This window comes from Panulirus ornatus, chromosome 17, assembly GCF_036320965.1.
Source record: "Panulirus ornatus isolate Po-2019 chromosome 17, ASM3632096v1, whole genome shotgun sequence".
Taxonomy (NCBI): Eukaryota; Metazoa; Arthropoda; class Malacostraca; order Decapoda; family Palinuridae; genus Panulirus; species Panulirus ornatus.
The window spans coordinates 57,447,434-57,466,051 of NC_092240.1; the positions used below are offsets into that span (position 1 = coordinate 57,447,434).

The window sequence follows — 18,618 nt, forward strand, 5'->3', positions numbered from 1 at the left end:
GGGGTTGACGTGCTGTCAGTGGATTGAAGCAGGGCATGAGAAGCGTCTGGGGTAAACCATGGAAAGCTGTGTAGGTATGTATATTTGCGTGTGTGGACGTATGTATATACAAGTGTATGGGGGGGGTTGGGCCACTTCTTTCGTCTGTTTCCTTGCGCTACCTCACAAACGCGGGAGACAGCGACAAAATATAATAAAATTTACGTCCACACACGCAAATATACATACCTACACAGCTTTCCATGGTTTACCCCAGACGCTTCACATGCCCTGCTTCAATCCACTGACAGCACGTCAACCCCGGTATACCACATCGCTCCAATTCACTCTATTCCTTGCCCTCCTTTCACCCTCCTGCATGCTCAGGCCCCGATCACACAAAATCTTTTTCACTCCATCTTTCCACCTCCAATTTGGTCTCCCTCTTCTCCTTGTTCCCTCCACCTCCGACACATATATCCTCTTGGTCAATCTTTCCTCACTCATCCTCTCCATGTGCCCAAACCACTTCAAAACACCCTCTTCTGCTCTCTCAACCACGCTCTTTTTATTTCCACACCTCTCTCTTACCCTTACGTTACTCACTCGATCAAACCACCTCACACCACACATTGTCCTCAAACATCTCATTTCCAGCACATCCATCCTCCTGTGCACAACTCTATCCATAGCCCACGCCTCGCAACCATACAACATTGTTGGAACCACTATTCCTTCAAACATACCCATTTTTGCTTTCCGAGATAATGTTCTCGACTTCCACACATTCTTCAAGGCCCCCAGGATTTTCGCCCCCTCCCCCACCCTATGATCCACTTCCGCTTCCATGGTTCCATCCGCTGCCAGATCCACTCCCAGATATCTAAAACACTTCACTTCCTCCAGTTTTTCTCCATTCTAACTCACCTCCCAATTGACTTGACCCTCAACCCTACTGTACCTAATAACCTTGTTCTTATTCACATTTACTCTTAACTTTCTTCTTCCACACACTTTTCCAAACTCAGTCACCAGCTTCTGCAGTTTCTCACATGAATCAGCCACCAGCGCTGTATCATCAGCGAACAACAACTGACTCACTTCCCAAGCTCTCTCATCCCCAACAGACTTCATACTTGCCCCTCTTTCCAAAACTCTTGCATTTACCTCCCTAACAACCCCATCCATAAACAAATTAAACAACCATGGAGACATCACACACCCCTGCCGCAAACCTACATTCACTGAGAACCAATCACTTTCCTCTCTTCCTACACGTACACATGCCTTACATCCTCGATAAAAACTTTTCACTGCTTCTAACAACTTTCCTCCCACACCATATATTCTTAATACCTTCCATAGAGCATCTCTATCAACTCTATCATATGCCTTCTCCAGATCCATAAATGCTACATACAAATCCATTTGCTTTTCTAAGTATTTCTCACATACATTCTTCTAAGCAAACACCTGATCCACACATCCTCTACCACTTCTGAAACCACACTGCTCTTCCCCAGTCTGATGCTCTGTACATGCCTTCACCCTCTCAATCAATACCCTCCCATATAATTTACCAGGAATACTCAACAAACTTATACCTCTGTAATTTGAGCACTCACTCTTATCCCCTTTGCCTTTGTACAATGGCACTATGCACGCATTCTACCAATCCTCAGGCACCTCACCATGAGTCATACATACATTGAATAACCTTACCAACCAGTCAACAATACAGTCACCCCCTTTTTTAATAAATTCCACTGCAATACCATCCAAACCTGCTGCCTTGCCGGCTTTCATCTTCCGCAAAGCTTTCACTACCTCTTCTCTGTTTACCAAATCATTTTCCCTAACCCTCTCACTTTGCACACCACCTCGACCAAAACACCCTATATCTGCCACTCTATCATCAAACACATTCAACAAACCTTCAAAATACTCACTCCATCTCCTTCTCACATCAGAGGTGCAACTGGAGGGATGTCTGATCATTATCTTGTGGAGGCTAAGGTGAAGATTTGTATGGGTTTTCAGAAAAGAAGAGTGAATGTTGGGGTGAAGAGGGTGGTGAGAGTAAGTGAGCTTGAGAAGGAGACCTGTGTGAGGAAGTACCAGGAGAGACTGAGTACAGAATGGAAAAAGGTGAGAACAATGGAAGTAAGGGGAGTGGGGGAGGAATGGGATGTATTTAGGGAATCAGTGATGGATTGCGCAAAAGATGCTTGTGGCATGAGAAGAGTGGGAGGTGGGTTGATTAGAAAGGGTAGTGAGTGGTGGGATGAAGAAGTAAGAGTATTAGTGAAAGAGAAGAGAGAGGCATTTGGACGATTTTTGCAGGGAAAAAATGCAATTGAGTGGGAGATGTATAAAAGAAAGAGACAGGAGGTCAAGAGAAAGGTGCAAGAGGTGAAAAAAAGGGCAAATGAGAGTTGGGGTGAGAGAGTATCATTAAATTTTAGGGAGAATAAAAAGATGTTCTGGAAGGAGGTAAATAAAGTGCGTAAGACAAGGGAGCAAATGGGAACTTCGGTGAAGGGCGCAAGTGGGGAGGTGATATATATATATATATTTTTTTTTTTTTTTTTTTTTTTCATACTATTCGCCATTTCCCGCGTTTGCGAGGTAGCGTTAAGAACAGAGGACTGGGCCTTAGAGGGAAAATCCTCACCTGGCCCCCTTCTCTGTTCCTTCTTTTGGAAAATTAAAAAAAAACGAGAGGGGAGGATTTCCAGCCACCCGCTCCCTTCCCTTTTAGTCGCCTTCTACGACACGCAGGGAATACGTGGGAAGTATTCTTTCTCCCCTATCCCCAGAGATAATATATATATATATATATATATATATATATATATATAAGACAAGGGAGCAAATGGGAACTTCAGTGAAGGGCGTAAATGGGGAGGTGATAACAAGTAGTGGTGATGTGAGAAGGAGATGGAATGAGTATTTTGAAGGTTTGTTGAATGTGTCTGATGACAGAGTGGCAGATATAGGGTGTTTTGGTCGAGGTGGTGTGCAAAGCGAGAGGGTTAGGGAAAATGATTTGGTAAACAGAGAAGAGGTAGTAAAAGCTTTGCGGAAGATGAAAGCCGGCAAGGCAGCAGGTTTGGATGGTATTGCAGTGGAATTTATTAAAAAAGGGGGTGACTGTATTGTTGACTGGTTGGTAAGGTTATTTAATGTATGTATGACTCATGGTGAGGTGCCTGAGGATTGGCGGAATGCGTGCATAGTGCCATTGTACAAAGGCAAAGGGGATAAGAGTGAGTGCTCAAATTACAGAGGTATAAGTTTGTTGAGTATTCCTGGTAAACTATATGGGAGGGTATTGATTGAGAGGGTGAAGGCATGTACAGAGCATCAGATTGGGGAAGAGCAGTGCGGTTTCAGAAGTGGTAGAGGATGTGTGGATCAGGTGTTTGCTTTGAAGAATGTATGTGAGAAATACTTAGAAAAGCAAATGGATTTGTATGTAGCATTTATGGATCTGGAGAAGGCATATGATAGAGTTGATAGAGATGCTCTGTGGAAGGTATTAAGAATATATGGTGTGGGAGGCAAGTTGTTAGAAGCAGTGAAAAGTTTTTATCGAGGATGTAAGGCATGTGTACGTGTAGGAAGAGAGGAAAGTGATTGGTTCTCAGTGAATGTAGGTTTGCGGCAGGGGTGTGTGATGTCTCCATGGTTGTTTAATTTGTTTATGGATGGGGTTGTTAGGGAGGTAAATGCAAGAGTCCTGGAAAGAGGGGCAAGTATGAAGTCTGTTGGGGATGAGAGAGCTTGGGAAGTGAGTCAGTTGTTGTTCGCTGATGATACAGCGCTGGTGGCTGATTCATGTGAGAAACTGCAGAAGCTGGTGACTGAGTTTGGTAAAGTGTGTGGAAGAAGAAAGTTAAGAGTAAATGTGAATAAGAGCAAGGTTATTAGGTACAGTAGGGTTGAGGGTCAAGTCAATTGGGAGGTGAGTTTGAATGGAGAAAAACTGGAGGAAGTGAAGTGTTTTAGATATCTGGGAGTGGATCTGTCAGCGGATGGAACCATGGAAGCGGAAGTGGATCATAGGGTGGGGGAGGGGGCGAAAATTTTGGGAGCCTTGAAAAATGTGTGGAAGTCGAGAACATTATCTCGGAAAGCAAAAATGGGTATGTTTGAAGGAATAGTGGTTCCAACAATGTTGTATGGTTGCGAGGCGTGGGCTATGGATAGAGTTGTGCGCAGGAGGATGGATGTGCTGGAAATGAGATGTTTGAGGACAATGTGTGGTGTGAGGTGGTTTGATCGAGTAAGTAACGTAAGGGTAAGAGAGATGTGTGGAAATAAAAAGAGCGTGGTTGAGAGAGCAGAAGAGGGTGTTTTGAAATGGTTTGGGCACATGGAGAGAATGAGTGAGGAAAGATTGACCAAGAGGATATATGTGTCGGAGGTGGAGGGAACGAGGAGAAGAGGGAGACCAAATTGGAGGTGGAAAGATGGAGTGAAAAAGATTTTGTGTGATCGGGGCCTGAACATGCAGGAGGGTGAAAGGAGGGCAAGGAATAGAGTGAATTGGAGCGATGTGGTATACAGGGGTTGACGTGCTGTCAGTGGATTGAATCAAGGCATGTGAAGCGTCTGGGGTAAACCATGGAAAGCTGTGTAGGTATGTATATTTGCGTGTGTGGACGTGTGTATGTACGTGTGTATGGGGGGGGTTGGGCCATTTCTTTCGTCTGTTTCCTTGCGCTACCTCGCAAACGCGGGAGACAGCGACAAAGTATAAAAAAAAAAAAAAAAAAAAAAAAAAAATATATATATATATATCCCTGGGGATGGGGAGAAAGAATACTTCCCACGTATTCCCTGCGTGTCGTAGAAGGCGACTAAAAGGGAAGGGAGCGGGGTGCTGGAAATCCTCCCCTCTCATTTTTTTTTTAATTTTCCAAAAGAAGGAACAGAGAAGGGGGCCAGGTGAGGATATTCCCTCAAAGGCCCAGTCCTCTGTTCTTAATGCTACCTCGCTAATGCGGGAAATGGCGAATAGAAAATATATATATATATATATATTTTATATTTATTTTATTTTGCTTTGTCACTGTCTCCTGCGTTAGTGAGGTAGCGCAAGGAAACAGACGAAAGAATGGCCCAACCCACCCACATACACATGTATATACATCCACGTCCACACATGCAAAATATACATACCTATACATATCAATGTATACATATATATACACACACACACAGACATATACATATATACACATGTACATAATTCATACTATCTGCCTTTATTCATTCCCATCATCACCTCGCCACACATAGAATAACAACCCCCTCCCCCCTCGTGTGTGCGAGGTAGCGCTAGGAAAAGACAACAAAGGCCCCATTCATTCACCCTCCGTCTCTAGCTGTCATGTAATTATGCACCGAAACCACAGCTCCCTTTCCACATCCAGGCCCCATTTACTTCCAATTCACTCTATTCCTTGCACGCCTTTCACCTTCCTGCATGTTCAGGCCCCAATCACTCAAAATCTTTTTCACTCCATCTTTCCACCTCCAATTTGGTCTCCCACTTCTCCTTGTTCCCTCCACCTCTGACACATATATCCTCTTGGTCAATCTTTCCTCACTCATTCTCTCCATGTGACCAAACCATTTCAAAACACCCTCTTCTGCTCTCTCAACCACACTCTTTTTATTTCCACCCATCTCTCTTACCCTTACATTATTTACTTGATCAAACCACCTCACACCACATATTGTGCTCAGACATCTCATTTCCAGCACATCCACCCTCCTACGCACAACTTTATCCATCGCCCATGCCTTGCAACCATACAACATTGTTGGAACCACTATTCCTTCAAACATACCCATTTTTGCTTTCCGAGATAATGTTCTTGACTTCCACACATTCTTCAAGGCCCCCAGGATTTTCGCCCCCTCCCTCAACCTATGATTCACTTCCGCTTCCATGGTTCCATCCGCTGCCAGATCCACTCCCAGATATCTAAAACACTTTACTTCCTCCAGTTTTTCTCCATTCAAACTTACCTCCCAATTGACTTGACCCTCAACCCTACTGTACCTAATAATTAACCTTGCTCTTATTCACATTTACTCTCAACTTTCTTCTTTCACACACTTTACCAAACTCAGTCACCAGCTTCTGCAATTTCTCACATGAATCAGCCACCAGCGCTGTATCATCAGCGAACAACAACTGACTCACTTCCCAAGCTCTCTCATCCCCAACAGACTGCATACTTGCCCCTCTTTCCAAAACTCTTGCATTCACCTCCCTAACAACCCCATCCATAAACAAATTAAACAACCATGGAGACATCACATACCCCTGCCGCAAACCTACATTCACCGAGAACCAATCACTTTCCTCTCTTCCTACACGTACACATGCCTTACATCCTCGATAAAAACTTTTCACTGCTTCTAACAACTTGCCTCCCACACCATATATTGTTAATACTTTCCACAGAGCATCTCTATCAACTCTTATCATATGCCTTCTCCAGGTCCATAAATGCTACATACAAATCCATTTGCTTTTCTAAGTATTTCTCACATACATTCTTCAAAGCAAACACCTGATCCACACATCCTCTACCACTTCTGAAACCACACTGCTCTTCCCCAGTCTGATGCTCTGTACATGCCTTCACCCTCTTTATCAATACCCTTTCATATAATTTGCCAGGAATACTCAACAAACTTATACCTCTGTAATTTGAGCACTCACTCTTATCCGCTTTGCCTTTGTACAATGGCACTATGCAAGCATTCCACCAATCCTCAGGCATCTCACCATGAATCATACATACATTGAATAACCTTACCAACCAGTCAACAATACAGTCACCCCCATTTTTAATAAATTCCACTGCAATACCATCCAAACCTGCTGCTTCGCCGGCTTTCATCTTCCGCAAAGCTTTAACTGTATATATGTATTTTATATTTTATTATACTTTGTCACTGTCTCCCATGTTAGTGAGGTAGCGCAAGGCAACAGACGACAGAATGGCCCAACCCACCCACATACACATGTATATACATACACGTCCACACACGCACATATACATACCTATACATTTCACCATATACATATATATACATACACAGACATATACATATATACACATGTACATAACTCATAGTCTGCCTTTATTCATTCCCGTCGCCACCCCGCCACACATGAAATGACAACCCCCTCCCCCCGTACATGTGTGAGGTAGCGCTAGGAAAAGACAACAAAGGCCACATTTGTTCACACTCAGAGTCTAGCTGTCATGTATAGTGAACAGAAACCACAGCTCCCTTTCCACATCCAGGCTCCACAAAACTTTCCAAGGTTTACCCCAGACGCTTGACATGCCCTGGTTCAATTCATTGACAGCACGTCGACCCCAGTATACCACATCGTTCCAATTCACTCTATTCCTTGCACGCCTTTCAACCTCCTGCATGTTCAGGCCCCGATCACTCGAAACCTTTTTCACTTCTTCCTTCCACTTCCAATTTGGTCTCACACTTCTTGTTCCCTCCACCTATTTCCCGCATCAGTGAGGTAGTGCCAGGAAAGAGACGAAGAATGGCCCATCCACTCATTTACACATACCTATACTTAAACGCCCATACATGTACATATACGTACATATACATATCAGCATATATACAAACACATACACAGACATATACATAAATACTCATTTACATATTCATACTTGCTTGCCTTTCCTCCCACACCATATTTTTGTAACATCTTTCATGAAGCATCTCTATTAGGCCTGTCATACGCTTTGTCCAGTCCCATAAATGTCATTTACAAATTGTTCTCTTTTTCAAAGTATTTCTCACTCACATTTTTTTTATACAGACACCTCAATCACACATCCCCCACCGCTCCTTAAACCACATTGTTCCTCTCCAGTGTAATGCTCTGTGCATGCCACCACTCTCCAAATCACCACTCTTCTATACAACTGACCAGGTTTGCACAACAAACTTATACCTCTATTTTGAACACTCTCCTTGTCCTCCTTGCCTCTACATGGTGGCACTGTACATGCATTTCGTCAATCTACAGGCACCTAAAATTGTCTATACATAAGTTGAAAATCTTAAGTAATCAATCAACAACACAGTCACCTCCTTTCTTAAGGAATTCAACTGCAGTACCATCCACTCCAACCTCCTTTTCACATTTCATCCTACACAAGGCTTTTACCATTTCAATTTTCATCAAATCATTTTACTTGACTGTCACTTTGCATACCTCCCTGACCCAAATACCCTACATTTTCTACTATGCTATCGAATACATTCAGCACTCCTTCAAAGTACTCACTCTGTCTCCTCTTCACTTCATCATTATCTGTTGCCCTTACCCCATTTGCCCCCTTCACCGATGTTCCCATTTGTTTTCTTGGTTTTCTCACATAATTTACTTCCTTCCAACCTGTCTTCTTCGTTTCCCTGAAGTTTGCTGACCTAAGCTCTCATTTGCTTTCTCTTTTAGTCCTTGCACCTTCCTCCTCTTGCTTTTTCTTGTACATCTCTGTCATTCACACTCCTTCCCTGTAAGTACCTCAATACACCTTTCTTTTTCTTTTTCACAAGCACCTGTAGACCATATCACTACTCCCTACTCTTTCTCACACTGCAGTGCCTCCCACAGAATACACTTATCAAATTTAGTAAGTAATTGCTCAGATTTATGAAGGAATTAACTTACAGGTGATACAGTGAGTGTTATGAGTGAAGAAGGCACTCTATATGGAGATGATGCATCCAGTATTTGTGGAGACTGGATACCTGAAAGTGGTGACCCGACACGTGATCTCCTATCTCGTCCTCCTGACCCACCACCCCAGCCCACTCCAAGACCTCCTCCCCATGCAGAAGTTCAGCTGAGATATTTATTGCAGGTATTTTGTTAGTGACACTTGAAATTGTAAGCAAGAGATGCTTAAAGTAGGTTCATACTGCATCTCATACTTTAGAAAAAGATATTCTCTCTCTTGAATATAGTTATTAATGTTGTTTGTAACAAGGTGGTGTGCAGAAGTGCAAAACATATTACCACAAAATTAGCAAATGAAAATGTAAAACAGGTTACATGAGGCACAAAGTGATGGTGAAATGAATGCTTTGACTGAGAAAGAAAAGAAAACAAACCTTCTTACTACAAGAGATTGCCATGAAGTGGGGAGAAATATGTGGCCCCTCACTTGGGCAACCTGGGGTTGAGTTTTTGCAAGTTTAAATCTCAGTATATATTTTTATTTATTATTTTATTTTGGTTTGTCGCTGTCTCCCGCGTCAGCGAGGTAGCGCAAGGAAACAGACGAAAGAATGGCCCAACCCGCCCACACACACATGTATATACATACACATCCACACACGCAAATATACATACCTATACATCTCAATGTACACATATATATACACACACAGACATATACATATATACACATGTACATAGTTCATACTGTCTGCCTTTATTTGTTCCCATCGCCACCTCGCCACACATGGAATAACAACCCCCTCCCCCTCATATGTGCGAGGTAGAGCTAAGAAAGACACCAAAGGCCCCATTCGTTCATACTCAGTCTCTAGCTGTCATGTAATAATGCATCGAAACCACAGCTCCCTTTCCACATCCAGGCCCCACACACTTTCCATGGTTTACCCCAGATGCTACACATGCCCTAGTTCAATCCATTGACAGCACGTCTACCCCGGTATACCACATCGCTCCAATTCACTCTATTCCTTGCCCTCCTTTCACCCTCCTGCATGTTCAGGCCCCGATCACACAAAATCTTTTTCACTCCATCTTTCCACCTCCAATTTGGTCTCCCTCTTCTCCTCGTTCCCTCCACCTCCGACACATATATCCTCTTGGTCAATCTTTCCTCACTCATTCTCTCCATGTGCCCAAACCACTTCAAAACACCCTCTTCTGCTCTCTCAACCACGCTCTTTTTATTTCCACACATCTCTCTTACCCTTACGTTACTCACTCGATCAAACCACCTCACACCACACATTGTCCTCAAACATCTCATTTCCAGCACATCCATCCTCCTGCGCACAACTCTATCCATAGCCCACGCCTCGCAACCATACAACATTGTTGGAACCACTATTCCTTCAAACATACCCATTTTTGCTTTCGGAGATAATGTTCTCGACTTCCACACATTCTTCAAGGCCCCCAGAATTTTCGCCCCCTCCCCCACACTATGATCCACTTCCGCTTCCATGGTTCCATCCGCTGCCAGATCCACTCCCAGATATCTAAAACACTTCACTTCCTCCAGTTTTTCTCCATTCAAACTCACCTCCCAATTGACTTGACCCTCAACCCTACTGTACGTAATAACCTTGCTCTTATTCACATTTACTCTTAACTTTCTTCTTCCACACACTTTACCAAACTCAGTCACCAGCTTCTGCAGTTTCTCACATGAATCAGCCACCAGCGCTGTATCATCAGCGAACAACAACTGACTCACTTCCCAAGCTCTCTCATCCCCAACAGACTTCATACTTGCCCCTCTTTCCAAAACTCTTGCATTTACCTCCCTAACAACCCCATCCATAAACAAATTAAACAACCATGGAGACATCACATACCCCTGCCGCAAACCTACATTCACTGAGAACCAATCACTTTCCTCTCTTCCTACACGTACACATGCCTTACATCCTCGATAAAAACTTTTCACTGCTTCTAACAACTTTCCTCCCACACCATATATTCTTAATACCTTCCACAGAGCATCTCTATCAACTCTATCATATGCCTTCTCCAGATCCATAAATGCTACATACAAATCCATTTGCTTTTCTAAGTATTTCTCACATACATTCTTCAAAGCAAACACCTGATCCACACATCCTCTACCACTTCTGAAACCACACTGGTCTTCCCCAATCTGATGCTCTGTACATGCCTTCACCCTCTCAATCAATACCCTCCCATATAATTTACCAGGAATACTCAACAAACTTATACCTCTGTAATTTGAGCACTCACTCTTATCCCCTTTGCCTTTGTACAATGGCACTATGCACGCATTCCGCCAATCCTCAGGCACCTCACCATGAGTCATACATACATTAAATAACCTTACCAACCAGTCAACAATACAGTCACCCCCTTTTTTAATAAATTCCACTGCAATACCATCCAAACCTGCTGCCTTGCCGGCTTTCATCTTCCGCAAAGCTTTCACTACCTCTTCTCTGTTTACCAAATCATTTTCCCTAACCCTCTCACTTTGCACACGACCTCGACCAAAACACCCTATATATATATATATATATATTTATTTATTTATTTTGCTTTGTCGCTGTCTCCTGTGTTTGCGAGGTAGCGCAAGGAAACAGACGAAAGAAATGGCCCTACCCACCCCCATACACAGTGTATATACATACACGTCCACACACGCAAATATACATACCTATACATCTCAATGTACACATATATATACACACACAGACACATACATATATACCCATGCACACCATTCACACTGTCTGCCTTTATTCATTCCCATCGCCACCCCGCCACACATGGAATACCATCCCCCTCCCCCTTCATGTGTGCGAGGTAGCACTAGGAAAAGACAACAAAGGCCCCATTCGTTCACACTCAGTCTCTAGCTGTCATGCAATAATGCCCGAAACCACAGCTCCCTTTCCACATCCAGGCCCCACACAACTTTCCATGGTTTACCCCAGACGCTTCACATGCCCTGATTCAATCCACTGACAGCACGTCAACCCTGGTATACCACATCGATCCAATTCACTCTATTCCTTGCCCTCCTTTCACCCTCCTGCATGTTCAGGCCCCGATTACACAAAATCTTTTTCACTCCATCTTTCCACCTCCAATTTGGTCTCCCACTTCTCCTCGTTCCCTCCACCTCCGACACATATATCCTCTTGGTCAATCTTTCCTCATTCATTCTCTCCATGTGCCCAAACCATTTCAAAACACCCTCTTCTGCTCTCTCAACCACGCTCTTTTTATTTCCAAACATCTCTCTTACCCTTACATTACTTACTCGATCAAACCACCTCACACCACACATTGTCCTCAGACATCTCATTTCCAGCACATCCACCCTCCTGCGCACAACTCTATCCATAGCCCACGCCTCGCAACCATACAACATATATATATATACACGTGAAAGTGTGTGGACTTCATTTCATCAGTGGTACCTAATGCTACTGCTGCTGCTGCTGCTGCTACTACTAGTACCACTACTACTACTACTACTACTACTACTACTACTACTGCCGCTGCTGCTGCTGCTGCTGCTGCCACTACTACTACTGCTGCTGCTACTACTACTACTACGACTACTACTACTACTACTACTACTACTACTACTACTACTACTACTACTACTACTACGACTACTACTTCTACTGCTGCTGCTGCCAGGATACAGCAAAATTCAACCACCAAGATGGCTAAAGCACTGATTATGCCAGAAATACCATTCCCAAAGCTGGTTACTACAGGAACCTCCACTGCATGATGACAATATGGTACACGGTACCTCTTCAGGTGAACATACTTGGACGTGGTGGTACAAGTAGTTGCACGGACTGTGATCCTCGCTTTGGTTACAAAAATGTTCTTCCGCCCACCAGTGATGCTTCTACTTTTGTGAATTAAGAACCATTGCAACACAAACCTCGCCAGGTGGTAGAGTGACCCGCAGTGTATCGAGACAGACTTCCCCAAAACTTTTTAAAGGGAAAGTAAATGTTTATAGTTGTGTTACTGGAGTGATAGTTTTCATACATGGTGCTCTGACAAGAAAATAGTGAAATTGGAAAAGAATGTAGCTTAGACATTGAAGCTTATTCTTTCATTGAAATGTGAACAAAGGGAGCATTTTTCAAAGTGATAGAGATGGAAAACAAAAAGGTGTTTTTCATGAATGTACTGGAAAAGTTGAGGTCCAGATAAACTTTTGGTCTGTCAAGGCTTTATTATGGCGGATGACCAACTACCTACCCTCATGTATCCAAGATATGGTTGTACTTTGTGTAATGAAGACAACTGAGAAACATCATAAGCCAATATTCCAGTTTCATGATAAGAGAATTGGACCAGGCAGTATGATACAGTGGTTAAATTGATGAAAACTACTATTGACGTTTGTGTAAACAAATTATACATTTCCCTTTTCCATAGCCAGAGGTTGAACCATTATGTGACATTCATTTTTCATTTCATTTCAAGCTAGAAGTTTCAGTTTTCTAAATTATTTCTTACATTTTTCATATGTATATATATATATATATATATATATATATATATATATATATATATATATATTTATATTTTTTATATTATACTTTGTCGCTGTCTCCCGCGTTTGCGAGGTAGCGCAAGGAAACAGACGAAAGAAATGGCCCAACCCCCCCCATACACATGTATATACATATGTCCACACACACAAATATACATACCTACACAGCTTTCCATGGTTTACCCCAGACGCTTCACATGCCCTGCTTCAATCCACTGACAGCACGTCAACCCCGGTATACCACATCGCTCCAATTCACTCTATTCTTTGCCCTCCTTTCACCCTCCTGCATGTTCAGGCCCCGATCACACAAAATCTTTTTCACTCCATCTTTCCACCTCCAATTTGGTCTCCCTCTTCTCCTTGTTCCCTCCACCTCCGACACATATATCCTCTTGGTTAATCTTTCCTCACTCATCCTCTCCATGTGCCCAAACCACTTCAAAACACCCTCTTCTGCTCTCTCAACCACGCTCTTTTTATTTCCACACATCTCTCTTACCCTTACGTTACTCACTCGATCAAACCACCTCACACCACACATTGTCCTCAAACATCTCATTTCCAGCACATCCATCCTCCTGCGCACAACTCTATCCATAGCCCACGCTTCGCAACCATACAACATTGTTGGAACCACTATTCCTTCAAACATACCCATTTTTGCTTTCCGAGATAATGTTCTCGACTTCCACACATTCTTCAATGCCCCCAGGATTTTCGCCCCCTCCCCCACCCTATGATCCACTTCCGCTTCCATGGTTCCATCCGCTGCCAGATCCACTCCCAGATATCTAAAACACTTCACTTCCTCCAGTTTTTCTCCATTCAAACTCACCTCCCAATTGACTTGACCCTCAACCCTACTGTACCTAATAACCTTGCTCTTATTCACATTTACTCTTAACTTTCTTCTTCCACACACTTTTCCAAACTCAGTCACCAGCTTCTGCAGTTTCTCACATGAATCAGCCACCAGCGCTGTATCATCAGCGAACAACAACTGACTCACTTCCCAAGCTCTCTCATCCCCAACAGACTTCATACTTGCCCCTCTTTCCAAAACTCTTGCATTTACCTCCCTAACAACCCCATCCATAAACAAATTAAACAACCATGGAGACATCACACACCCCTGCCGCAAACCTACATTCACTGAGAACCAATCACTTTCCTCTCTTCCTACACGTACACATGCCTTACATCCTCGATAAAAACTTTTCACTGCTTCTAACAACTTTCCTCCCACACCATATATTCTTAATACCTTCCACAGAGCATCTCTATCAACTCTATCATATGCCTTCTCCAGATCCATAAATGCTACATACAAATCCATTTGCTTATCTAAGTATTTCTCACATACATTCTTCAAAGCAAACACCTGATCCACACATCCTCTACCACTTCTGAAACCACACTGGTCTTCCCCAATCTGATGCTCTGTACATGCCTTCACCCTCTCAATCAATACCCTCCCATATAATTTACCAGGAATACTCAACAAACTTATACCTCTGTAATTTGAGCACTCACTCTTATCCCCTTTGCCTTTGTACAATGGCACTATGCACGCATTCCGCCAATCCTCAGGCACCTCACCATGAGTCATACATACATTAAATAACCTTACCAACCAGTCAACAATACAGTCACCCCCTTTTTTAATAGATTCCACTGCAATACCATCCAAACCTGCTGCCTTGCCGGCTTTCATCTTCCGCAAAGCTTTCACTACCTCTTCTCTGTTTACCAAATCATTTTCCCTAACCCTCTCACTTTGCACACCACCTCGACGAAAACACCCTATATCTGCCACTCTATCATCAAACACATTCAACAAATATATATATATATATTTATTCCCTGGGGATAGGGGAGAAAGAATACTTCCCACGTATTCCCTGCGTGTCGTAGAAGGCGACTAAAAGGGAAGGGAGCGGGAGGCTGGAAATCCTCCCCTCTCATTTTTTTTTTTTTTTTCTCTTCCAAAAGAAGGAACAGAGAAGAGGGCCAGGTGAGGATATTCCCTCAAAGACCCAGTCCTCTGTTCTTAACGCTACCTCGCTATCGTGGGAAATGGCGAATAGTATGAAAGAAAGAAAAGATATATATATTTATAAACATACATACATACACATACACACATGTACACACACACACACACACACATATATATATATATATATATATTTTTTATTATTATTATACTTTGTCGCTGTCTCCCGCATTTGCGAGGTAGCGCAAGGAAACAGACGAAAGAAATGGCCCAACCCCCCCCCATACACATGTATATACATACATCCACACACGCAAATATACATACCTACACAGCTTTCCACGGTTTACCCCAGACGCCTTCACAGCTTTCTAGAAGGCGACTAGAAGGGACGGGAGCGGGGGGCCAGAAATCCTCCCCTCCTTGTATTTTAACTTTCTAAAAATGGGAAACAGAAGGAGTCACGCAGGGAGTGCTCATCCTCCTCGTAGACTCAGATTGGGGTGTCTAAATGTGTGTGGATGTAACCAAGATGTGAAAAAAGGAGAGATAGGTAGTATGTTTGAGGAAAGGAACCTGGATGTTTTGGCTCTGAGTGAAACGAAGCTCAAGGGTAAAGGGGAAGAGTGGTTTGGGAATGTCTTGGGAGTAAAGTCAGGGGGTAGTGAGAGGACAAGAGCAAGGGAAGGAGTAGCAGTACTCCTGAAACAGGAGTTGTGGGAGTATGTGATAGAATGTAAGAAGGTAAATTCTCGATTGATATGGGTAAAACTGAAAGTTGATGGAGAGAGATGGGTGATTATTGGTGCATATGCACCTGGGCATGAGAAGAAAGATCATGAGAGGCAAGTGTTTTGGGAGCAGCTGAATGAGTGTGTTAGTTGTTTTGATGCACAAGACTGGGTTATAGTGATGGGTGATTTGAATGCAAAGGTGAGTAATGTGGCAGTTGAGGGAATAATTTGTGTACATGGGGTGTTCAGTGTTGTAAATGGAAATGGTGAAGAGCTTGTAGATTTATGTGCTGAAAAAGGACTGGTGATTGGGATTACCTGGTTTAAAAAGCCAGATATACTTAAGTATACATATGTAAGTAGGAGAGATGGCTAGAGAGTGTTATTGGATTACGTGTTAATTGACAGGCACGTGAAAAGAGACTTTTGGATGTTAATGTGCTGAGAGGTGCAAGTGGAGGGATGTCTGATCATTATCTTGTGGAGGCTAAGGTGAAGATTTGTATGGGATTTCAGAAAAGAAGAGTGAATGTTGGGGTGAAGAGGGTGGTGAGCGTAAGTGAGCTTGAGAAGGAGACTTGTGTGAGGAAGTACCAGGAGAGACTGAGTACAGAATTAAAAAAGGTGAGAACGATGGAAGTAAGGGGAGAGGGGGAGGAATGGGATGTGTTTAGGGAATAAGTGATGGATTGCGCAAAAGATGCTTGTGGCATGAGAAACATGGGAGGTGGGTTGATTAGAAAGGGTAGTGAGTGGTGGGATGAAGAAGTAAGATTATTAGTGAAAGAGAAGAGAGAGGCATTTGGACGATTTTTGCAGGGAAAAAATGCAATTGAGTGGGAGATGTATAAAAGAAAGAGACAGGAGGTCAAGAGAAAGGTGCAAGAGGTGAAAAAGAGGGCAAATGAGAGTTGGGGTGAGAGAGTATCATTAAATTTTAGGGAGAATAAAAAGATGTTCTGGAAGGAGGTAAATAAAGTGCGTAAGACAAGGGAGCAAATGGGAACTTCAGTGAAGGGCGCTAATGGGGAGGTGATAACAAGTAGTGGTGATGTGAGAAGGAGATGGAGTGAGTATTTTGAAGGTTTGTTGAATGTGTTTGATGATAGAGTGGCAGATGTAGGGTGTTTTGGTCGAGGTGGTGTGCAAAGTGAGAGGGTTAGGGAAAATGATTTGGTAAACAGAGAAGAGGTAGTAAAAGCTTTGCGGAAGATGAAAGCCGGCAAGGCAGCAGGTTTGGATGGTATTGCAGTGGAATCTATAAAAAAAGGGGGTGACTGTATTGTTGACTTGTTGGTAAGATTATTTAATGTATGTATGACTCATGGTGAGGTGCCTGAGGATTGGTGGAATGCGTGCATAGTGCCATTGTACAAAGGCAAATGGGATAAGAGTGAGTGCTCAAATTACAGAGGTATAAGTTTGTTGAGTATTCCTGGTAAATTATATGGGAGGGTATTGATTGAGAGGGTGAAGGCATGAACAGAGCATCTGATTGGGGAAGAGCAGTGTGGTTTCAGAAGTGGTAGAGGATGTGTGGATCAGGTGTTTGCTTTGAAGAATGTATGTGAGAAATACTTAGAAAAGCAAATGGTTTGTATGTAGCATTTATGGATCTGGAGAAGGCATATGATAGAGTTGATAGAGATGCTCTGTGAAAGGTATTAAGAATATATGGTGTGGGAGGCAAGTTGTTAGAAGCAGTGAAAAGTTTTTATCGAGGATGTAAGGCATGTGTACGTGTAGGAAGAGAGGAAAGTGATTGGTTCTCAGTGAATGTAGGTTTGCAGCAGGGGTGTGTGATGTCTACATGGTTGTTTAATTTGTTTATGGATGGGGTTGTTAGGGAGGTGAATGCAAGCGTTTTGGAAAGAGGGGCAAGTATGAAGTCTGTTAGGGATGAGAGAGCTTGGGAAGTGAGTCAGTTGTTGTTCGCTGATGATACAGCGCTGGTGGCTGATTCATGTGAGAAACTGCAGAAGCTGGTGACTGAATTTGGTAAAGCGTGCGAAAGAAGAAAGTTCAGAGTAAATGTGAATAAGAGCAAGGTTATTAGGTACAGTAGGGTTGAGGGTCAAGTCAATTGGGAGGTAAGTTTGAATGGAGAAAAACTGAAGGAAGTAAAGTGTTTTAGATATCTGGGAGTGGATCTGGCAGTGGATGGAACCATGGAAGCGGAAGTGGATCATAGGGTGGGGGAGGGGACAAAAATTCTGGGAGCCTTGAAGAATGTGTGGAAGTCGAGAACATTATCTCGGAAAGCAAAAATGGGTATGTTTGAAGGAATAGTGGTTCCATCAATGTTGTATCGTTGCGAGGCGTGGGCTATGGATAGAGTTGTGCGCAGGAGGATGGATGTGCTGGAAATGAGATGTTTGAGGACAATGTGTGGTGTGAGGTGGTTTGATCGAGTAAGTAATGTAAGGGTAAGAGAGATGTGTGGAAATAAAAAGAGCGTGGTTGAGAGAGCAGAAGAGGGTGTTTTGGGCACATGGAGAGAATGAGTGAGGAAAGATTGACCAAGAGGATATATGTGTTGGAGGTGGAGGGAACG

General features: G+C 43.1%; 1 protein-coding gene across 4 annotated transcripts in view; it reads left to right on the plus strand.

Moving 5' to 3' along the window:
- Rich (Guanine nucleotide exchange factor subunit Rich) overlaps nt 1-18,618 on the plus strand; it is a 349,449-nt gene that overhangs the window by 322,368 nt on the left and 8,463 nt on the right. For all 4 annotated transcript variants that reach the window (XM_071672678.1, XM_071672679.1, XM_071672681.1 and 1 more), the window contains one exon: nt 8,722-8,912. In XM_071672678.1, coding sequence (XP_071528779.1) covers nt 8,722-8,912 — 191 coding nt within the window. The remainder of the gene's footprint in view (nt 1-8,721; nt 8,913-18,618) is intronic.